We start from the raw sequence: 18,384 nt of genomic DNA, 5'->3' as shown, positions 1-18,384 counted from the left end.
GACATACAGTGTGGCACGGCTCCTTGGAGGGGGGAATGGTTCCCACACGCAGAAAGTTTACCTTTATCCTGCCTTTGTGCCCAGCTCACACACACACCCCCGCCCCCTCCCACTGCAACCCGGGGGGATCAGTAAACAAGCTGAGAATTCTTGCCTCTGGGAGCTTTCTGGGATCCTGCGTTTGCTGGGAACTCTCTTTAGAGCAAGCTGGAAGGGAAACCCCGGGAATCCAGCTGTGGTGCCCATGTCTGCCGCCCTCCTCCTGGGCTGACAGAGTCTGGTGAATTTGGATATCCCGTCATCCTCCCCCCGCCCCGCACCCACGCAGCTTGGCAAGGTGGAAGGGTAGGATGGGGCAGTGGTTAAGAACACAGACTTGGCAGCTAGATGACTGACTTCAAATTCTAGGTGCATCATTTTCTAGTCGTGTCACCCTGAACCACTCAACTAGCTAGTTAATAAGTTAACTAGCTCTAATGCAAATAACAGGACCTACCCCCTGGGTGCGCTGGGGGTCATATGAGGTCCTGCAAGTGAAGTACTGAATGAGCCCTTTGTTTCGCTGTGATCATAGCGTTTTCTTTGATGGAGCACGGTAATCAGAAAGCCCCTCTCCACCACTTCCTCCGACCTCATGCCTTCCGAGCAGATGAAGGGAACAGCCAGCTTGTAGAAACAATGTTGGGCCTTACTTCTACTGTTTCACACAAAGCATAACCGGCCATCGGACACGTGAACTAGTCAACTTCTAACCTCTTTGGACGTAACACACCATGTGGTGGCTTTCTCCCTTCCTCTCCCCCTTACGGATGGGGAAACGAAGAGGTTTAGCGGTTCAGTCAGGTGTCCACAGCTTCTAGGCTGGGGTCTGACTTGGATGTCAGCTCTCAGGTGTCTTGCTGAGAACTACCTGCTTCCCTGTAAGAGCAGAAACTCAACCCAACTTAGGCTGAAAATAGAGTGTCTCCTGGTTGCCTGCAGGACAGCATTGAAAACTCTCTGCCTTTCTGCCCTGTGCTTCCAGCTCTCCTGGGCAGCCAACACCTTATGTCCAAATAGCAGACTCCAAGCTTTAGAGTGGAAGCAGGGACTGGTCTGTTAGGTTTTCTTGGGAACACTGGGGACGGGTGCAAACATACAAATACAAACACACATACAGTCTGGAGAAACAAAAGGTAGTTCATTAGAGGACTCAGGTGTCATCATGGAAAAAGTGTTGAAGGAAGATAAGGGGATTGCCCTAGGCTGCTGACTTGCTGTGTAACCTCAGGCAAGTCAGGGAGCTTCTCTGGGCTTCATTTCCCCTGATGGTAAAAGGAAGAGGTTGGGTTAGAATAGTGATTTTCAAACTGTGTTCTGAGGAACCCCAGGGGTTCCCTGGAGCCCTCATAAGAGCTGCTGGTGGTGAGAGGATGAAAGCAGAGTGGGTTAGGTTCTGGGCTGTTCCTCCCTGATTCAGTAAGAGCATCTCAGCTTTTATACAAATCTTCAGGATGAGATTTCTCTTGAACAAAAGAATCTGCACTTACAAAAGAGTTTGCAGAGAACTGGATTAGGTGGTCATTGAGATTCCTCTGAGCTCTAAAATCCTGTGATTTGCTTCTTCCTCCTCAGCATCTAGGGGACCGGGATGGTCAAACACACCATGTTTCTCACCGTTGGGTACTTTCCTATCTTGTCAGTAGTTTTGGAAAGTCTTCTTGTGTTTGTATCCGCACACATATGTTCTTCTCAGCAGAGAGGTTTTCATGGAAAACATCTTGTTCTGCTATTGTTTTTAGAAAAGAATCTTTTGGAGAAATTATATTTGTTTCTATGCTGTCTTGGTGCAACTATTTCAGAGTGAAAAGTTTCTGGCAATGAATGTGATGACAACAAACTCTGTTTGTCTCACGGTCCTGAATGTGTAATACTGCGTATCTGGGCGCCTTTGTGGGGAATTACTGGCTTCTGGACTAGTGGATTAAAGGGGTGATTAAGATAAAACCAAAATAAAAGAGGAATTTGACTCTAATGAAGTCTAACTATCACATTGAATCTAAATTTGATTGGAGTGGAGATCTTGGATGGTATCAAACACTAAGCTCATAAAACCTGTATTTGAATGTCAGAAGGGGGCAGGAGAAGGAATGACGTATTTTAGACTTTCCAGCCCATCCTCCTTCTGCTGTCTCAACCACGTAGCAATAACAGGTAACACGAATTAGGCTTACAAGAGCCACAGAGTGACTAAGCCTGGATTCTGGAGGCAGACTTCATAGGTTTGAATCCTGGCTTTCCACTTGCTGGCTGGGTAAGTCTGGGAAGCTTATTTATTACCCTTACATCCCAGTTTCCTCATCTGTAAACTGAGGGAAAAAGAATGCATCCCTTATAGGGTGCTGGGTGAATTAAATGAGTTCAAAGCTGGGAAGTGGTGAGAGCCCTAGTGTGTGCTCTGTTATCTATGGGCTGCTGTGACATTTGTTAAAGTAATTAAACAAGGAGGCCATTTGACTGTGGTGGCTTTAGTGCCTGGATAACCCAAGCAAGCAAACCGAAACCTAAGCCAGAGTTGATTGTAAATGTGCTCGTATCCGAAAAAATGAAATTAAAAACAACCAATCACAGACAGCAGACTAGGATTTCCCAAATAAAGCAACTGCTTAAGCTACAGCCAATCAAATAGTTTCCTTGCTTTGCTTCCGCATCTGTACTATTAAAACCATTCCCCTGACTCTTGCTGGTGGAGTGCTCTTAAACACCTAACCACTTCCAGTTTGGCGATGCCTGATTGGAGTCGATGTTTGCTCAAATGAACGCTTGAAAATTTTCATATGCCTCTTCTTATATTTTAGTGCATTCACTGCCTTAAATTCTCACAAGTCTCTGATGAGAGTATTACTTATTATCCCCATTTTACAGGTAAAGGAACTGAGGCACAGAGAGGTGAAATAACTTGCCCATGGTCACACAGCTAGTAAGTGGCAGAGCAGTATTTTCTGCCTCCAGAGCCCATTCTCTTAACTACCATGCTAACCAGTCTCTAGGTGCTCCTGGGGTGGCTGCGTGGGGGCAGGGAACAGGGAATCACACATAGAGCATCTACCATATGCCAAGCATTGTGCTAGAATTGCTCACCTGCTGTACCTTGGTTATTTTTCACAGTAATCCTGGGAAGTAGCTATCACTACCTTCTTTTTAAGATGAAGAACCAGAGGTGCCAGGCTTGCTGGGTGTCACCCAGCTGGGCAGTGATCAAGCCTGGGTTGAACTCAGGGCTTCCCAGTGTTAAAACCACAATGTAGACACAGGAGCTCAAGTTGGCGTCTCTCCATTTGCTCTGGCTTCAGCACTGGCCTCAGAGGGGGTCCTTCCCCCTCTGTTGGTTCAAGATCCCTGAGTCTCATGGCTGTTGCTGACATAGTCTACCTCTCAGTGTAGAGTAGAAATTCTGGTACCTCATTGATTCCCTGGTGTCTGGTACGGTTCTTGGGACAAAGAAGTCGCTCAATATACGTGCATGTACCATGGAAGTGAATTAAAAGACAAGTCACCTGACATAAGGCTGGAGGTTCCTACCCAATTCCTTTTACTAGATGTAATGGGTTCAATGCTTTTCCTAGACCCTACCCCCATTTAAGCTGGGCCAACATTTCTTTAGTCATTTTTCTCTCCCCCAATCTGCTACCCCCACCACCACCCCAAGAGGCAGCACAGGCTGAAAACGAAAGTGAGTTAAAAAATACACTTAGGTAAATTGACAGATGATGCTGTTAGCAGGACAGATTTTCGGGGTGATGGTGCAGTGTATGAGCTTTGGATTAGGATCCCTGTCTCTATTATCCTAAAACTATTTTTTAGAAAATAGTCTGTTGGAGAAATTACATTTTCTATGCTCTACTGGTTTAAATATTTAAGAATGAAAAGTTTTCTTTCAGTAGGTGTATATGATAACCAACTCCTGGCACCTGCCACCTGGGAGTTATTAGGTGAAGCAACAACTTTTTAGGGCCTCAATTTCTCATCTGGAAGTATTTACTGTGATTCCTGGTGCACAGAAAGTTCTTACCGCGTGGTGACTACTATGGTCTATGGAGAGAAATGCAGATGTTAATTGAGATCGCCGACTTTTGAAGTTTACCATACCAAGTAAGGTAATGTTGCCCTTCTGCAATGAATAGTCACAATCGCTAGCATTTATCTGGCATTTACCAGGTGCCAGGAACTGCCTAGGCATGCTACATGTATTAAATCATTTAACCTTTGCATCATTCCTCTGAGGTAGGTACTATTATTATTATCTAAAATTTACTAATGAGGAAACAGGCATAGAAAGTTCAAGTAACTTACTCAATATCACACAGCTGGTGGAACTGCAGGTAAGATTTGAGCCTAGGAAGATGACACCAGAGTCCACAATCTTCCCCATTATGCTATCATTTGGTACCTCTAGGAGGCAGAATCTAAGTTGAGGAGATATCAATTTTCTTAGGCCTCCCAGGTTGCTGGCAGGATCCTTGAAAGCAAGGACAAGGGTTATAAACCTATTGTCCCCTAAAACACCTAGCATGGACTTAAGCACAAATAAGTGCTACAGCAATTCTTGTTGGTTGATTTTGTATTTGCTTTATTTCTTCTTTGGGTGTCTTTGCCCAGTTTCCTATATTCAACTCATCCTTTAGCTGTACATGCTGTCCATTTTCCTACCCAGGAGCCCCAGTTCAGCAGATAGCGGCAGTGAGGTAGCTCCCCTGATAATCCCTCCTTGGCTATGAGCCTCATGGAAGTAATGGATCTTTGTGTGATTTCCAGCACAGAAGGCATCGTGGAGGTTAAACAATAGCAAAGTCAATGGCTGACAGAAGCATAATGAAAATGAGGTTAAGAATACTGATTTTGTCACTATAAGGTTGAATTATGATAATGTTTATGGAACAGCAGACACAATTGCATGACTGTATTTTTAGTCTCCCTTCTTCCTGTAAAGATACTGGAAGCCAACCTAATCAGATTTTCTATGTTTTGGGTTAGCCCAAATGAATCTGAAGAAATAATGGCTATAAGACAGTATTTTCTTTAGTTGCTTTCCTACCAAACATCAGTCCCCTGGCAGGCATGAGAGCTTGCTTCCTGAGAGAATTGTTGGGGGTGACAATTTGAGGAACGGATGCCACCACTGACTCCTGTGGCCAGTCCATGGTGTTGGTTGGAGTATGGTGTAGTGCTGATTGTGCTGCTGCTGACTGGTATTGAATGGACCAGTCCCTGCAGCCATGGGTCCTTTGCTTGGTTAATTCAGGAACCACATTAATAACAGGCTATCATTAGATAATCAATCAGTCAATCATTGAAGACTTAATCTTCCTGTAGTTGAGCTGACATTGGACTTGCTGGGTAAACTTATCTGAACCTCAGTTTCCTCGCCTGTCAGTGGGAGTGATCACACATGTAGTTTCATAAAGTGTGTTTCCACACGGATATCCATGTCTCCACACTAAACTCCTCACTTCGGCCAGTTGTCATCCAAAGGCATGTCTTTGGTCAAGGGACTGTGGGTGGGGGTGGCCATGAGGATGGAGGCTGAAGGGTGAGGAGGGGTGCCAGGGGAAATTTGTAGCAGATCCATGTAGATCTACTCTCATTAGTCAACCAAATCTTATTTCCGAGATGCTGTTGATTATAATATACAACATTGATTTAGGTCATTGTGGGGAGAAAACATTATGTTAAATGTGCAGATAGATTATACAGCTTATCCTGATTTCAGAAAAGTTAAAATGTGGACTCGGTAAATATAGCAATTAAAATATATATAATAGGCCAGTATTTTCAGGAATACAAAAAAGTGAGGCCCAGTTGTAGCCTTCAAGTAATAGACACTTTAGCAAAGAATTCAAGAGGAAACATTTAGAGGGCGTATATAGTCCAAGCCAAATTCTGAGTTAGGGACTGTAGGACCTGAGGAAGTGGGAGGACATTAACGGCTGGAACAGTCAGAAAAAGCTTCTTGCGGGATGTGGCATTTGAGCTGGGCAGTGAAAAATTGGAATGACTTGCTAAAAGTGTTTGCTTATCATATGCCAAGTACAACAACTGTAGGAGTTGAGGCTGTTATTATCCCCATTTTACAGAAGGGGAAACTGAGTCTCAAAGAGCTTCAGTAATTTGCTCAAGGTCATACAGCTAACAAGTAGCAGAGCCAGAGTTGAATCCTAGGATTTCTTAATTTAAAGCTCAGGACATGGCCCACAGTTCTCTGTGATGTCTGGGATGACCAGAAGGACAGCCTCTTTCAAACAAGAGGAAACATGCAGGGGTGTGGAGAGAACATGTATGTGATAGACCAGGAGCTTGTGGAAGGTTGGCTTGAGTCTAACACATGTCACCATGTGGCGGCCCTGGAGGTCTGAATCGTGCTGTCTGGCACACCAGCCCCTATGAACAAGGGGGATCATAATTGACGAGGACTTTAAGTTTGAGGAGGCCTCAGATCTTGTCTGCTCTTCAGGGGTAAATTTGTGCAGGTCGGCAAGGATACTTCGTCAACAATTTTGATTTTTCTCTTACTCTTCACCTATGTATTTTTCCAGGATTGCACTGTTCTTTCTTACAGAGGTTGTTACTGGGTTTTCTTCTTCCACTAACTTTGAACTAACATTGTTTTCTTTGGTTGTTTCCTTGTAATCTTCTACGATCTCCCATAACTTAATTTACCATTACAAAGTACAAAGGTCTAAATTACACACTGAATTTTGCTGAGTTTGGTTTTGCTGGAAACACATTTAGAGAAACAGTCTTGTCTATAAACACAGAATGGTGTAAGGACTCAGGCACTGTGCTTTTTACAAAATTTCAGTCTTTCACTCTCATGAACTTTTCTGATTTATCGTTTTATTCCAGAGTTTGTCATCATATCCTAACTGAAATCCAACAATTCCTGGTACTTATGAGCACTTACAAATTTGAGGGGAGAGCCCTCAAATTTGGGAAGCTGCCCAGCATCACCGAGAAGTCCACATCAACACTGACTTGTCTGTGCCTTGAACTTGCAAACTCAGGGAAGTTCCAATGTGGAACTTGCCACTCCCCAAGGTGTTTGTCTAGGGTCCGCATTGGGGGAAGTTATCACTGAGCTGTTGGAGTTAAAGAGAAAAGAGGTGTCTTCTTTGGTCCTGGACACCACTTGCCCTCATCTCTTTTCATGAAATGATGTTTTAATTCCTCTCAAAGTACAAAAGCAGATCAGTAGGATTCAGTTTCATTCTGAGTCAACAGTTATCCCTCTGGTTCCAAAGAACCAGTGAGATATGGGACTTGGCTGAACATTTTCTTTTCTTTTTTTGATTTTTATTTTATATTGGAGTATAGTTGATTTACAATGCTGTGTTAGTTTTGGGTGTACAGCACAGTGATTCAGTTATATATATATATATATATATTTTTTTTTTTCTCCAAATTCTTTTCCCCTTTAGGTTATTGCAGAATATTGAGTAGAGTTCCCTGTGCTATACTGTAGGTTCTTGTTGGTTATCTATTTTATACACAGTAGTGTGTATACGTTAATCCCAAACTCCTAATTTATCCCTCCCCCCTCCACCTTTCCCCTTTGGTAACCATAGGTTTATTTTTTAAGTCTGTGAGTCTGTTTCTGTTTTGTAAATAAGTCCATTTGCATCGTGTTTTTAGATTTCACATATAAGTGATATCATCTGATATTTGTCTTTCTCTGTCTGACTTCACTTAGATGATAATCTCTAGGTCCCTCCATGTTGCTGCAAATGACATTATTTCATTCTTCTTTATGACTGAGTAATATTCCATTGTATATATATATATACCACATCTTCTTTATTCATTCCTCTGTCTATGGACATTTAGACTGCTTCCATGTCTTGGCTATTGTAAATAGTGCGACAATGACCATGGGTGTGTGTGTGCATGTATCTTTTCAAATTACAGTTTTCTCTGGGTATATGCCCAGTAGTGGGATTGCTGGGTCATATGGTAATTCTATTTTTAGTTTTTTAAGGAACCTCCATACTGTTCTCTATAGTGGCTGTACCAATTTACATTCCCACCCACAGTGTAAGAGGGTTCCCTTTTATCCACACCCTCTCCAGCATTTATTGTTTGTGGATTTCTGATGATGGCCATTCTGACCGTTGTGAGGTGATACCTCATTGTAGTTTTGATTTACATTTATCTAATAATAAGTGATGTTGAACATCTTTTCATGTGCCTCTTGGCCATCTATATGTCTTCTTTGGAGAAATGTCTATTTAGGTCTTCTGCCCCTTTTTTTGATTGGGTTATTTTTGTTTTTTGATATTGAGCTGCATGAGCTGCTTGTATATTTTGGAGATTAATCCCTTGTTGGTTGCATCATTTACAAATATTTTCTCCCATTCTGTGAGTTGTCTTTTCATTTTGTTTATGGTTTCCTTTGCTGTGCAAATTGGCTGAACATTTTCAAGTGATACAATAACTAGACAGACAACTGTGGTATTGTTAAGAGCAAAAGCCAGATGAGAAGGTAGCAAAGGAAAAACAAGTGCAAGAAAGAGTACTGGGTTTTGAATCTGTTATATATGGGTTCAAAGCTTAGTGCTATCACTTGGTAGCCAGTGATAATTATCTCCCTAAGACACAGTTTCCTCATCTAAAAGCTTGGATAAATACACTGTTACTTCATAGAGTTCTGGTGAGGATTAAATGGATAATATAAAACAAGAAGTACTTAGCTCAATGCCTGGCATTTATTAAATAGTCAATAAATGATGGCTATACTACTTACTATATTATTATTATTGCTACTGCTGTTGTTATTAAACTTATGCAACCCTCAATTTCCTAATCAACAAAATGAGAGTAATATTAGTTATTCACTAGATTAATTCAAATAATACAGGTATGTGCATCTGGCACCTAGTAGATATTCATCCATCCATTGGTTCATTTTCAGTCTCTTATTTGGTATCTATCAAAAGGGGATCAACCTTGGGAGTTAGGAGAAGGCCACCATATTTGGCCAACAGTTATTAATTATCTTAAATGGAGCAATACTTTTATAAGATGTTCATTTCCTCATCCAAACTGTTTTTATCCTGAGCTCCAGTGTGCCCTTCTGGGAGCAAAGAGGCCCTAGAAATCCCAACAACTCACTTTATAGAGTGGCCACCAGGTCTGCCACTTGGCCATAGAGATCCCAGCTGGCCCAGTTTAACATATTTCTGCACAAACCCTGTGTGTGAGCTTTGGTAAGTTCAGCCCTTCTGCAGTACCCAGAGGAGAATGTGAATGCCACCTGCCTCTATGGGAGGGAAACAGGCACTGGGTCTTTTTGATTTGGGGGTTATATCCACCCCAGGCTGCAGCTGTCACTTTGGGCAAAGTTCAGGTGGCACCCCTGCACTAAGGCAGAAGACAGATTTTGCACAAGGCCTTCCAAGGGAGGAAATAATCAACTGGGGTCAAGTATTCCAGCCAAAGCAAGTAGTGAGTTGCACAATTGGCCAACAGACCATGGCTGTGCTGAGAGAGGCTGTCCAAATATCTACCGCTGCCAGTAGACTGGGGGGAAGGGTGGAGATGACCAGGCTGGCTACGTGCCTGGTTCACAGTCTCTGGGAAGTTGCTTAGCCCTCACTGTAGGGGGAACCTAGCCTTGAAGTGTTACCTGACACCCACCTGACCACTGATTTAATCAAGTTTAAATCAGAACTGGAGACTTTCTGGATGATCTTTTCATGAAATGAAAAGGAGTTTCATTTATCCTGACCAGAGGTGAGTGGAGTTGACTTCCGGTCAGGCCAAACAATATTCGGAAGGAGCACTCCCCTTTCAGGATCCCTTGCAACTGACAAACTAGTTTAAGGTGATGGACGTTTAAGACAAGCCAAGATAGATCTGGAGGTAAGATTTGAAAATGTGGCAGACAGTGAGTGGCTAAAGAGGGCATCTGGAAGAACAGTAGGGATGTTCATTAAAAACCTAAAAATAAAACTGGGCATATACTCTGAGAAAACCATAATTCAAAAAGACACGTGTACCCCAATGTTCATTGCAGCACTATTTACAATAGCCAGGACATGGAACCAACCTAAATGTCCATCGACAGACGAATGGCTAAAGAAGATGTGGTACATATATACAGTGGAATATTCCTCAGCCATAAAAAAGGAACGAAATAAGGTCCTTTGTAGAGATGTGGATGGACCTAGAGTCTGTCATACTGAGTGAAGTAAGTCAGAAAGAGAAAAACAAGTATCGTATATTAACGCATATACGTGGAGTATAGAAAAATGGTACAGATGAACCTATTTGCTGGGCAGGAATAGAGACACAGACGTAGAACAGACATGTGGACACGGTGGGGGAAGGGGAGGGTGGGACAAACTGGGAGATTAGGACTGACATATATACACTAGCATGTGTGAAAAAGAGAGTTAGTGGGAACCTGTGGTATAGCACAGGGAGATCAGCTCAGTGCTCTGTGGTGACCTAGATGCGTGGACTGGGGGGGGAGGGAGGGAGGTTCTAGAGGGAGGGGATAAATGTATATATATAGCTGACTCACTTCGTTGTACAACAGAAACTAACAAACATTGTAAAGCAACTATACTCTCGTTTAAAAAACTAAATAAATAAAAAAGGGCACCTGCAGGTGGAATTGGCAGATGGGAGCTCCATAGACCCTAGCTAAGTACAAATATAGAAAAGTCTATTTTTGGGGGGAAAAGAATTATGACAGATCCAAGGTATAGGGGAGACTAGGCGGAATTCTACCATCCCTCGTGTACAGAGCCTGCATGACCCTTAGACACAGTTCCCAGACACACTCGCTCCTATATCTGCCATGCTCTCCCCCAGATACCCTGTTCTCCCCAGAGACCCACCACACACAGCAAAGATGCCCCCATGCCATGCACAGCCATCAGATAAACACAGTCTCCTTAGGAAGGTGATTAATAAAAGTATTTTATCTATAATTACACTTGACTGATAATAATGTCCTCAGAGCCTGCATGGTTAGATTGGCTCAGATTGTAATGTCCAGATTAGGGCTGAACTCCCTTTGAACTCTGGACACACTGTTGGTCTCTCCAGCTCAGAGATTACAAATGGCTTTAGCTGGATTCGCCCCATGGAACTAGGAGGGTAAGTAGAATTCCAGCTCTCCTTGGTTCTCTTTTCTCTCCGACACTGTACAGATGGTATCTCTAAAAACACATGGCCCAGAGTAGGAGGAAGGGCCGAATCAAACTACTTTCTCCAACCTGTCACTGCACACTCTGGTGGTTCTACTTTCAAACCAATGTCAATCTCAAGTTTCTTGGAGGAAGTGGCCGTGAACGCCGTCTGGAAGTCTGACACTGGAGAGGAAACGGTTTAATTCTTGGATCTTGGGCTCCTGGGGATGGACTCTTCCTGTGAGCCATAATTAACTCTTTAAAGTGTTCACAGTGTCCTGAAAATATCTTATTCTCTATCATGTAACACTAAATGGAGGCAGCGAGGAGGACTTTTAGGCTAATTATATGCCGGAATGAGGTTAACGATGAGTGGAAGATTCTTTGCATGGCTCCTCTGACGTTGACAAGTCACTTGGTGACACGCTAGTGCTAAAGACAGTGATGGCTTTAAAAGAAAGTAGGGGCTAGAAATTGAGCGAGACAGGCTCTTGACATCATTCTCTAAACTAGTCCCTACCCTGGGACTAGACCCCCACCACTCCATTTCCAGAAATTAAGAGATCTTGATTTTCAACTGGCATTCAATGCCATGGGCCTGGAGGTGTGGATCACCATCTTCTTGGATCTCAGCTCTCTCCCACATTTTAGAGCAGTTGAATTTAGCTAAGGATGAAAGCAAGAGCCCACTATCCAATGGGATGCTTTTCCGCTGAGCCGAAGGCATGTCAGTACAAACAAGGAAGTAGGAATAAAGACGCAGACGCAGAGAATGGACTTGAGGACACGGGGAGGGGGAAGGCGAAGCTGGGACGAAGTGAGAGAGTGGCACGGACATATATACACTACCAGATGCAAAATAGATAGCTAGCGGGAAGCAGCCGCATGGCACAGGGAGATCAGCTCCGTGTTCTGTGACCACCTAGAGGGGTGGGATAGGGAGGGTGGGAGGGAGATGCAAGAAGGAGAGTATATGGGGATATACGTATACATATAGCTGATTCACTTTGTGATACAGCAGAAACTAACACAACATTGTAAAGCAATTATACTCCAATAAAGATGTTAAAAAAAAAAGAACCCCTGGATCACAGGAGAATGCCCAGCACACAGGAATGAGTTCTGACACCAGCCAACTGAAGGAGCTTATCATTGTTATGATCCCATTCTGCAGATGAGCACACTGGCACTTGAAAACTAGCCAGGGAGATCCAACAACTACTCCTTTTCCATCCTTCTACTCAGGGCCAGACAGAGCTGTTCCAAGCGACTCTGGCCTCGACTTGAGCGTGCCACGTGCTGCTCTGCTGGCTCCCGAGTATTTCCCATCTGGATGATTTTGGGTAAAAATGAATCTCACAGCTAATCTAAAGAGGAAAACATAGCTACAAAAGGCCGTCATGCTTTATGAGGAGGCTTGTCTTACCCCTTAGGAGTGGCGATGGAGGCTGGTTTGCAGGCTCCGTGGATATGCAGGAACCTCAAAGTTTCCTCTGCACCCCCTTTTCGTCCCTGGTGGAAGGACTGGGGCAAGGCTAGCTCTGCCCACGGACGCCACCATCTCCTCTCCCAACAGGCGCCCCTCCCTCTCCCTGCGCAATCGGATACACAGCACCCACCTCTGCTCCCTTGTCCCACGGGGCTGGGCCGGGCTCTGGTCCTCCGACGTGGTCATCACTCAGCCCAGAGAAGGCCCCGGTTGGGCAGACCCCTCCTCAGCAAGAAGGCTACTGCATGGCTGCCTCCAGGCTGGTGACACCCCCTCTGGGTGCCCCAGCCCCGAGCAGCCTCCCACACGCACCAGGGCCCCAGAATGGCAGGTGGCAGGTGGCCCTCCCACCTCCACAATGCCCAGGTGCGAGCCGAACGAAGGTCAGGCAAGTCTCCTGTTTTGTCGGGAGCTAGGAAAAAGAGAGACGCCTGCTCCCTCTCCCAGCCAGAGGAGACGCGGAGAAATGTGTCAGACTGAGCTCGCCAGCCCTTCAGCACCCTGCCAACCAGGACTTAGCAGTGCCTCGTGCCACCCAGGAGAGGGAGGGCAATGGCTTTATCCCCATTTTATGGAAGGGTAAGTGGAGGCCCAGGGAGGTCACACAACTGCTTTAGCCTGTCAGAGGCTAAACCTGGCCCTGAGGGGGGCTGACTCAGAGGTTGCCAGTGCCCCGCGGCAGCCGTGGGCCCCAGCAGATGTGGCGCCTCTGTCCTCCTCGGGGCTCCCTTATCTCGGCCAGCTCTGCCTCCCGCACAGCCCCGTTCTGCCTCTGCTTTCTCTTCTGGCCCATTCGGCATTTGTATACAGCACAGAACCCTCCCCCCTCCCCTCCCCCTGCCCCCACCACCCAAGGGAACCCTGGTCTCCCGAGACATTGTGTGAAGCAAAATGTCTCTGGGCAGCTAATTGGGGACAGGCTGCTGTCTATGTCCCCTGCTTCGGATTCACAAAGCATGTGAATCTGTTAAAAGCTCCGAGAAGTCTTCTAGTAAAGAAGCCTGTTTAATATTGCTGAACCCAGCATTTCCCAAACTCGAGCACCTTTTTCTAGTGACACCTATTAGCATCCCGAGCTAGTGTTCCACCGACAGCTTGGGAAGTCCGCATGGCGACGGTCAGCTCCCCAAGAGAAGGGACTGCGCCTCTTTCCCTGGGGTGTTCCCTGCACCACGCACTCATGGCAGGCTCAGTAAACTGAGCAGATTCGAGCGGTGCTAGCATTTCCCGAGTCCCTCAGGCATGAAAGCCTGAAGTCATCTTTAACACTCATTCCTCAAAGTCCTTCCCGAAGCCGGCCACCCTGCCGTTTCTCTCCTGTCTATGCCTGTTCCTTTACGGTCAGTGTCAAATGACCTACCACCTCCACGCAGAGGACGCCTTCCAACATGGCCCCTCCTGCAAGGGTGGCCAAGTTGCTCAACCCCAGGGGGCGCCATCTCCATAGACTGAGACGCCGGTGAGGCCTGCTGGAGTATACACTATGGCTGCGCCTCACTCTCAGTCCCCTCGCTTCATGTTAGTTTTCTTCACAGTACTTTCCACTACTTCACATTGCATTTACTTTTATTTGTTTGATGATTATCTCCAGACATCAACCAGTGTTGTGCGGTTGCTCACTGCACAAGGGTTGGGCCAGGCATGACCTTGTGCCTCTTTTTTAAAATCATTCCTGAATCTGCACCTAGCTTGCAAACGCCTGCATGAGATAAGCTAAAGGAGGTAGACATCCAGCCTGAGCTCTGCCTTCTGAGTGTCCCGGAAGAGCCTACATCTTCCCTAAAGGTGCCTTTTTTCAATTTGCACTAGGGGGGCATCTACCTGACCAGCTGTGCACCTGTGGGCTGTGGCTACCCAGAGGGGGATTCTGTTTCTAATTTACACACAGGTCCCATGTGGGCTAGCCTTATGGTCTCTTGCATAATGTAAGCTCCACGGATTGAGGGACGATTTAATTTACTATCCAAACCAGGGCAATTTTGAGAATAAATATGGCATTATTTACTAATTGTGTGGGGACCACAGGCAAAAATTGGGCCCGTCCTGGACAAATCAGAACATATGCTCACTCTGTCTAGGTGAGGTAGTCTTTGTTTTGTTTACCGCTTTATCCTTATTGTCTAGTGTCTTGCACATCCTATTTGTGGCATACGATTGAGGGAATGACTCCTGCTATAATCCCCAAACTGGGTTCCCTGTTTTAAGCCTCTCTCCTCTCCTAATCCATTCTTCCACGTTAATCCTCTGAAAATATCATTGCAGATGCATAAACCTCCCACTCCAGCACCTTTAGAGCTTCCACAGCTCCTTTTTCCAAACTGTCTCCAAGGAAACAGTAAATTCAGCATGATGCATTTAAAGAAAAAAAGAAAGAAAAGAAAAAAAAGAGAAGCGTGCTATGGGTTAATACTTTGGGAACATGTGAATATCCACAATGATGTGGTAGAGGTGAAAGAAAGAACTACAGAAAACAAACTTGCTCAACTTCGTTTAGCCCAGTGATCCAAAAATGCATTGAATCTAGAATTCCTGTTTTTGACCTAATACATTTGATGGCGGTGGATGGGAAACGCTTCAGAATACTTTTCCATAAGCCAACGTCCTTAGTTTGCTATTCAAAGGCAATAGCGATTGAGTACACGTATCTCTCCATGTGGAGCGTGTGCAATTTCCCCTACAAGAACCCTTGGTTCATTCACTTATCCAGTAAATATTTTCTGAGCACCTACTATGTGTCAGGCTCTCTTCTAGGTGCTGGGAACACAGAGGTGAACAAACAAGGTCCCTGTCCTATAGAACTCACAGTCTGGGTGGCCGTGAAGAAAAACAAATCCCTGTTTTCATGGGACTGGTCAGTAAAGGCCTCACAAAGGAAGTGACATTTGAGCTGAATGTCACCTGAATGACCTTGGTGTTAGCTAAGTGGGTTGGCTCTCTGTTCCCCATGCATTCCTGTCTGTCCCTGAGCTCTAGATCACATTTTTCTTTAAGTTGGGATTTCTCTCTCCATGTTTTTTCACTTATGTAGATCCTGGTTTTCCTTCAATGGTTCTCTACAGTCTAATTTTCTCCAGCAGCCTTCTCGGAGCCCTCATGCGTCTCCACCAACATCTAAATCCCTCCAACAAGTTGATTCATCATGGATTTGGCCTTTAGCACAGGCTACCTGGCATTGTCTTGTATCTCTTTTTTTGTAGCTTTCCTGAAGCCACACCTAGATTGCAAGCCTTTGTGCACATTAGAAGTTCAGTAAACGTTTGTTGATGATAAAGATGTATTCTCCAACACGGGCTAGATGAGGAATGAAATATGGCTTTTCTCTCATATGCCAAATTGGACTGATGGCTATGACTGCCTGAGGAGTTGTGTTTAGAAAGATCCTGATGTTGTGTGTAAAGAGTGTGCCGCAACCTATTAGCAGTGTTTTCCATGCGTGTGTGTGTTGTGTGTGTGTGAGAGACAGAGAGAGAGAGAGCACAGACACATCTATTTGCTATTCCTGAGCTAGATCTTGTTCCGTGTTATTAGCTAAAATGGGATTAAGCGATGTGTAGAACTGAAGGAATTCTCAGGTAGAAGACTAGGTACCATAAAGACTCTCACGTGTCCAGTCTCCGGATGTGGATCCCACCAATGTTCCGTGTGCCAGGAGGAAAAAGGGCAAAATGACAGGAGACAGCCTCTCTTAACATGTCAGTCTCTGGCTCCGTGCTGCCTTGGGGTGGCTGTAGGAAAGAAACCGCTGTAGGAGGGGACTGAGGGGGTGGGGTTTCTTCACTTATTCAGCCTCCTAGGATGGAACCCCCTTCTGTACTCTGATATGGAGCTAGAGGAAGGTTTTAGCTTCCTAGATTTGGAGGTACAACTATTTGAGTATGGGTAAAGAAAGAAGGAAATAACTTTTAATGGCATCTGAAAATTATAGTAAGAAAACATAACAAAGAAAAAAATAAAAGGAAAGAAGCCATCTATAATTTCTCATCCTGAACACGGTTCCTACTCCGGGCAGTTTATTCGTCCCTTCAACAAATATTTACTTGTTTCCATCCTGAGTCCGGCACTGGGCTCTTGGCTAAAGCAATGCATAAAGTAGTGAGTATCTAAAAGGAAAACATAAGATTTCTTTTTGTTGATTATAAAGTATAATGGGCCGAAAGGTAGCTCCCCTCAAATATGTCCACCTCCTAATCTCTGGAGCTGTGATTATTACATTATATGGTTAAGAGTGAATAAAATGTGATTAGGTTAAGGATCTTGAGAGGAAGAGTTTATCCTGGATTTTCCGAGTAGACCCTAAATATAATCACATGTATCCTTATAAGAGAGGGGGCTTTTAGGGCCAGACACACAGAAGAGGAGAAGGCGAGAAGGTAGAGGCAGGGATTGGGGTCATGTGGACTCAAGCCAAGAGATGATGACAGCCACTTGAAGCTGGAAGAGGCCTGCCTTCCAGGGAACCTTTGGAGGGAGAATGGCCCTGCCAACACTTCTGGCTTCCAGACTTCTGGCTTCCAGAACTGTGAGACAATAGATTTCTGTTGTTGTAAGCCACAAAGTTTGTGGTTATTTGTTATGGCGGCTCTAGGAATTAAATATACAAAGTAATATGTATTCTTTGCAGAAAGTTCAGGGAAATCCCCCCAAAAAGAGAAGTCATGTTAATTCCACAGTTAGGTAATTCTGTAGTTAAGGGACACACACACACACTCTCTCTCTCACACACACACACACACACACAGTGGGATTATTCTGAACATCTTTCCATGTCTTATTGTTCTTTTATTTATTTATTTATTATTTTATTTTTTATTTATTTTGTTTGCTGTATGCGGGCCTCTCACTGTTGTGGCCTCTCCAGTTGCAGAGCACAGTCTCCAAACGCGCGGGCTCAGCGGCCATGGCTCACGGGCCCAGCCGCTCCGCGGCATGTGGGATTCTGCCAGACTGGGGCACGAACCCGTGTCCCCTGCATCGGCGGGCAGACTCTCAACCACTGCACCACCAGGGAAGCCCCCAACTTTAGTTTTTTGAGGAACCTCCCTACCATTTTCCATAGTGGCTGTACCAATTTACATTCCTACCAACTGTGTATCAGATTAATATACAGACATCTGTTGCTTTTCTATACACTAATAGTGAATTATCAGAAAGAGAAAACAACAAAACAATTTTATTTAAAATTGCATTGGAAAGAATAAAATACCTAGGAATAAACTTAACCAAGGAAATGAAAGACCTATACTCTGAAAACTATAAAACATTGGTGAAGGAAATTGAAGATGATCCAAAGAAATGGAAAGATACCTATGTTGATGGATTGGAAGAATTAATATTGTTAAAATGTCCATACTACCCAAAGCAATCTATCAAAATACCCATGACATTTTTCACAGAACTAGAACAAATAATCCCCAAATTTCTATGGAACCACAAAAGACCCAGAATTGCCAAAGCAATCTTGAGAAAAATGAACAAAGCTGGAGGAATCACACTCCCTGACTTCAAAATATGCTACAATGTATAGCAATCAAAACAGCATGGTACTGGCACAAAAACAGACATATAAATCAATGGAACAGAATAGAAAGTCCAGAGATAAACCCACCCATTTACAGTCAATTAATTTATGACAGGGGGAAAGAATATACAATGGAGAAAAGATAATCTTGTAATAAGTGATGTTTGTACTATGTACAATAGCCAGGACATGGAAACAACCTAAAT

General features: G+C 44.4%; 1 protein-coding gene across 1 annotated transcript in view; it reads right to left on the bottom strand.

Annotated features, from left to right (window-relative positions):
* ELF5 (E74 like ETS transcription factor 5) overlaps nucleotides 1–13,130 on the bottom strand; it is a 43,316-nt gene extending 30,186 nt beyond the window's left edge. The window contains exon 1 of the mRNA XM_059069735.2: nucleotides 12,791–13,130. Coding sequence (XP_058925718.1) covers nucleotides 12,791–12,846 — 56 coding nt within the window. The 5' untranslated portion in view covers nucleotides 12,847–13,130. The remainder of the gene's footprint in view (nucleotides 1–12,790) is intronic.
* Between the last annotated feature and the right edge of the window lie 5,254 nt (nucleotides 13,131–18,384).

The sequence above is a fragment of the Kogia breviceps genome, chromosome 7 (genome assembly GCF_026419965.1).
Source record: "Kogia breviceps isolate mKogBre1 chromosome 7, mKogBre1 haplotype 1, whole genome shotgun sequence".
NCBI lineage: Eukaryota > Metazoa > Chordata > Mammalia > Artiodactyla > Physeteridae > Kogia > Kogia breviceps.
Note: the sequence above shows the minus strand (reverse complement) of the source record. Positions and strands in the feature narration are given on the sequence as shown.